Source organism: Zerene cesonia, chromosome 9 (assembly GCF_012273895.1).
Source record: "Zerene cesonia ecotype Mississippi chromosome 9, Zerene_cesonia_1.1, whole genome shotgun sequence".
Lineage (NCBI taxonomy): Eukaryota > Metazoa > Arthropoda > Insecta > Lepidoptera > Pieridae > Zerene > Zerene cesonia.
In genome coordinates, this window is record NC_052110.1 from 3,764,097 (window position 1) to 3,769,368 (window position 5,272).

General features: G+C 30.0%; 2 protein-coding genes across 2 annotated transcripts in view; one reads left to right on the top strand and one right to left on the bottom strand.

Annotated features, from left to right (window-relative positions):
- LOC119829159 (E3 ubiquitin-protein ligase KCMF1) overlaps positions 1–2,124 on the bottom strand; it is a 6,321-nt gene extending 4,197 nt beyond the window's left edge. The window contains exons 1-3 of the mRNA XM_038351561.1: positions 1,926–2,124; positions 1,596–1,763; positions 277–413 (exon numbers count right to left, since the gene is read on the bottom strand). Of these exons, the coding sequence (XP_038207489.1) occupies positions 277–413; positions 1,596–1,763; positions 1,926–1,941 (321 nt within the window). The 5' untranslated portion in view covers positions 1,942–2,124. The remainder of the gene's footprint in view (positions 1–276; positions 414–1,595; positions 1,764–1,925) is intronic.
- Positions 2,125–3,050: 926 nt separating this feature from the next.
- The window catches only part of LOC119829160 (histone acetyltransferase type B catalytic subunit-like), an 8,152-nt gene continuing 5,930 nt past the window's right edge, over positions 3,051–5,272 (top strand). Inside the window, exons 1-5 of the mRNA XM_038351562.1 lie at positions 3,051–3,420; positions 3,494–3,663; positions 3,891–4,062; positions 4,261–4,420; positions 4,954–5,119. Coding sequence (XP_038207490.1) covers positions 3,360–3,420; positions 3,494–3,663; positions 3,891–4,062; positions 4,261–4,420; positions 4,954–5,119 — 729 coding nt within the window. The 5' untranslated portion in view covers positions 3,051–3,359. The remainder of the gene's footprint in view (positions 3,421–3,493; positions 3,664–3,890; positions 4,063–4,260; positions 4,421–4,953; positions 5,120–5,272) is intronic.

Below are 5,272 nucleotides of genomic sequence, written 5' to 3' on the forward strand. Positions count from 1 at the left end.
AATAAGCATATTTAAATGCTATAATATGATATTAGTATAGGCAGCAAAGGCGTTTTTGCTTTTATATTTTACTTGGACTAAAAGAATAAAGTTTTTAGAAAACATATTGCGTAAAGATGTGAAAGAGTAATTCTAGTCAGCAACAGTTTTCTCAATCAAAATCTAGATAACAAAAATTTTGCTTCACACTTTATTATCTAATGTATGTTTCTTTTGGGATTATCATATATGTCTAGAAAGTAAATATATATTATTATTAAAATCTTATGTACATACTGCTAAAGTTGTGTCTGAGTGGTCTGAGGTGACATGTTCCATAAGCCCTGTGTCTGTGAATCCCATACGATTGCAAAATGGACATGTATAGGCTTGAGGTTGCTCCAATGCTAATGTCTCTCCGCCGTAGTAGAGATCTGATGAATGAAAATAATCACATATTATATTCTTCTCTTTTAATTGTACCCACGGGGTCAAAGAAGATCCAATTACAAAGACTTTGCTATCCATCTGTCACCAATCTGTATCTCACGAATTCTGATATTAGACAGTTGAAATTTTCAGAGATTATATGTTTCTCTTACCACTATTACATCAAATTATACAAAATCAAGGTTAAGCAGTATTTGGCAAGGTCATAAATGGGAAGGTTGATCATTAGATCAACCTTCCCATTTATGACAAAAAATATTAATTTTTCTATGGATAATTGTGAGTCGGGCTCACTTGCGAACAGTTTTATATTGGATTCTTATAAGATGTGTAACAGAAAAGCAGGTAGGTAATAAAGTAGTTGTCAATATTTAGAAATATAATATGAAACATCTTGTTTGGTAATAACCAGATTAATGCCTAAACACAAATCAATGCAAGATTCATTTTTTTTGTTATAAGCTGACCCATCAAACTTTGTTCTGCCTTACTCTTATCATTTAGAGGTATGCAAAATACATATTGGTTGATTCTCATACCTACCCATTATGCACACAAAATGTCATAGAAATCAGTCCAGCCATTTAGGAGGAGTATAGTAACTAACTGAAATTTGGTACTTTGTGAAATCATTTTTTTATAGATAATGAGGACTTAATTTTAAATTCCAGCTTATCCATATAAAGTTATATTGATTTTTAAAGTTTATTGTCAACTCAAAAGTGACAAGTAATTCAATTATGTGACTACATTATAATACCTTCTTTAAAACCTATGGTTTCACTTATATAGCATTCACATATGAGGCAATGCCTAAATTGTAAACAATATTATTCCATAGAAAAATACTAAACTATAAAATGAGCATTGTAAAATCTTAGGTTACACACTGCTAATATTAGATTTAAAATAAAATTTTTACATCTTTTCATTGTATTTCTGTTGATACATACATAATTATAGAATGATACAAATACATATTATTCAAGAAGATGGCAAGTCTTTTAATTCTGAAATTTAGGATCTATGTTAAAATTTCAGGAATCAGTACAAAATATGTTATTAATTTAACTATCTTCTAAAAGTTTGTAGAAATAAAAGATAACGTTTCTTTTTGGCAAATGTAGGCCAAGTCCATTATTCATCAATAATAAATGAATTCTTACCAAAATCGCTCCTAGAAAGTATGCATTGCATTGGATGTTCTGTTGTATGTTGATTTGTGGTGGCGCCAGACTCATAGCAGGCAGCACACAAGTCATAATCGATGCAAATCAAACATTTGTATCGTCGTCCTCTAAAGTTATTTTTCAAACAAGAATCACAGCTGACTCCTAAAAATATGAGATCAATTAAAACAAGAATCAGTACATAATAAAATTAATCGCAATAATTTATTTATTGCATCGAAATAGTTAATTCCATCTGTTTACAAATTTTCGCAAAGAAATTTATTGTGACAAAAGCATAGCACAATTTTGATTATCATTACCTACCTTCATGGCGATTCATTTTCGCCAGAAAACGTCGCCGAGACAAACAAATCTTGGCACTAGAATTATCGCTACTATATGAGGTATTTATATTACTAATCTAAAATAAGTAGCACAACATCTATTATATTAAAATACAAGATTTAAAACAAAAATTTCCAAGCAAACCTAACCCAACCAGGCCATAATGACGTCACATAATGACAAGTGTTACCAACTTTTAAAATTTCCATCATCATTATAACAGACTATTAAATGAGTTATAGACTATAATATAATTTTTAGACTAGGTAACAAAAAGTATTTTTAAATTCATATTTAGTGACGTTCATATTTAGGGCAGATTCTATGACATTTTATGTGGGACTTGATCCCGCTTCTTCACGGTTTGCCTGAACTCGCATCTGAGAAGGTACCCACCCCTAAAATAGATCGGAGTGGAATAGCTACGAACCTGTGTCGAATGTATTTCGTTTGATGATTGGGAAAGCCCTATCCTTTTCTTAGTCTTTCCCAGTTCATTCCTTTATTCCCGTCATCAACCATTTGCTTTTCCTTTTACCGATTTTAACGATTACATTTACATAATGTATTTATTTCAAATTCTTATTTATTCCTTTTATATCTTAATTTCCCTATCATTAATATGTTTTCTTAGATATACTACATGTAGACACGGACAGTGGCATGGTATTTGTTCATAATTATTGTCTCGTACCCACAGAATAAATTGAATTAAAATACCTAGTGACCTCGCTTAAACCCATTCAGATAGCAATGTTTAAAGTGCTTGTTAAATACTTCATCAAATTTAGTTTCCAAATTCAATACAACTTTAGAAATTAGTAGCTTCTGATCATACCTTTCTAAATTTAAATAATTACTAACCAGATAATGAACATTAGACATAAAAGCGCTTATTACACTTGCTTCAAAGCATCCATCAATATTGTTTATTCCTCTACCCAATACAAAGACGTAGTAAATATATAAACTACTAAGTTCATGTCCCTGTAAGTATATATTGCGTTCACGCTCTACCATCCTCTAGTGACGAGTCTCTACCACATAATACATTCCCTCTACCCTCCCTTAAATAATTGTTTGTATACTGATTACTGTCAATATGACATTTATATTTTGACATTATTTTCGCTATTTTAAGAACCTCGAATTGAGATTGAGATTTACTGAAGTTATTTTGCGAATTTAGTTAGTTTTGAAAAAAACAAGATCAAAGTGTTAATTCGAAAAATATTACAATATTAGATTAATGGTCTAGGTTAAGAAAATATTATTTCGTTTTTCGTGACACTTCATATGAGTAACGGTTAGGAAAAGAGGTACTAAAACTTCAAGCACTTTGCGCGGGAAGTAACAAATACCTAATTCGGGTTATAGTTTAACATTATTGTGCGCTATTAGATAAAAGTAAAAATGACAGACGTCTTAGGGCATTTAGTAGTTGATGGAAATGATGTTATGGAATTTAAATTAGGTGAGTGATATATACTTTTACATTGTAATAAAAACCTACATATCCACAATTACCTTCATATTCTTGTTCATAGTTCGTTCTGCGAGAGACATAGAAAACGATGAAACTAGTTTTGGGCCGGAAATGTGCCACCAAGTATTTGGAGAAAATGAAAATATATTTGGTTACACAGATTTGCAGATAAAACTTTATTACAGTGCAGGTAGTCTTCAAACATATTTGGGAATTTCCTATTCAGACAAGGTATGTCAACTTTTTTAATATTGATATATAAATGAGATACTGTCTTACCACTTTCTAGTTATTATATGAAGAATTTACATATTATATTATTTAGTAGTACATGTACAGGTATTCATGTGTTAAATAAATAAATAAATAAATTGCAATAAATGTTCCTAGGTGTATTATTATGTATAACACTGTAATATATTGTAGTTTTCCTATTTATTAAATAGTATTGTTACTAGATTGATCCAAAGAAATCGGGTGGATTAAAAGCTGATGACATTGAAGGGGAACTCAAAAAGGTGCTGGCACCAGGTTATGTTACCAATTTAGATCAGTTTATATCTAATTTGGAGAGGGACAAAACATTTACACCATATGGGAAACTTCTTCATTCATTTAATATTGAATCAAGTAAGTATTATTTTATTTGAATAAACAAACAATAGGCATGATTGTTATCTTCTATTCTATAAAAGATGTATTTAATGGTGTCTTCATACAAATTCAAACTGTTATAGAATGTTCTCTTGCACTCAATATTTATGTGTTCCAAAAAATAATGACATGCAGAAAGATATACTTCATCAATAAACTCATTTTTAAAATAAGGTGATAGTGGTGACAAACGCACATTTGAAGTCTATTACTGTGAGACATCCACACCTGGTTTCCTGGATTATCATGAGAGATTACAGACTTTCCTTCTCTGGTACATTGATGCTGCTTCATTTATTGATGTGGATGATGATCAGTGGACATTTTTTACTATGTGAGTACATTGTTAAACTAATTTACCAAATGTTTTAAAAATTATTGCACCCTGTTAATTTAACGATATGCTAAAATTTTTGTAGCTTGCCTCAAATTTCTTAAAAAGCTATTTTTGGTTATCAATAGTTAATAAAAATATTTATGGCTTAAAAAAGTACATATTTAAAGGCACTATTAAATTATGTTTACACAAGTATGAAAGAAAATTACTTCTAGAATACTTAGCTTAGTACAAAAGCATTTTTTTAAAATTCATTATTACCATTCATAGACTATATATTAATATGTGAAGTAAAAACATTGTACTCCTCTTCAAAAATTGCACAGATGTAGTATTCATTCTTGCAAACTTGTTTCTTATAAAAAGGAATGCAGAATACTTTTTTTTAATTTTGCATATTACACAACAACAATATATAAATATGGCATATGTATATAAAGATTGCAACATTTGAAAAAAAAATAATAAGCTTGCATCTTGACAACTGCAGATCCACTAGTTTTATTTAAATATCTAAACCCATTTCATAGGTTCGAAAAGTGCAAGACAAGTGAAGGAGGCACAACATATTCAACAGCTGCGTATGCCACAGTGTTCCGTTACTATGCTTACCCCTGTCATCAGAGACCGCGTATTTCACAGGTTCTGACTCTGCCACCTTTTCGGAAGCTCGGATTATGTGCACAGTTGGTTCAGGTACTTATAATATATACGAATCACCATCTATAGTGACCCTTTTTCAAAGATTTATAAAATTATCTTTTATGAATGAAAATGAATCAAAGCATACTAATAGTCATTTATTATAAAAATATTGTCTTTTGCAATAAATGTTTTTTACCTTTGTCT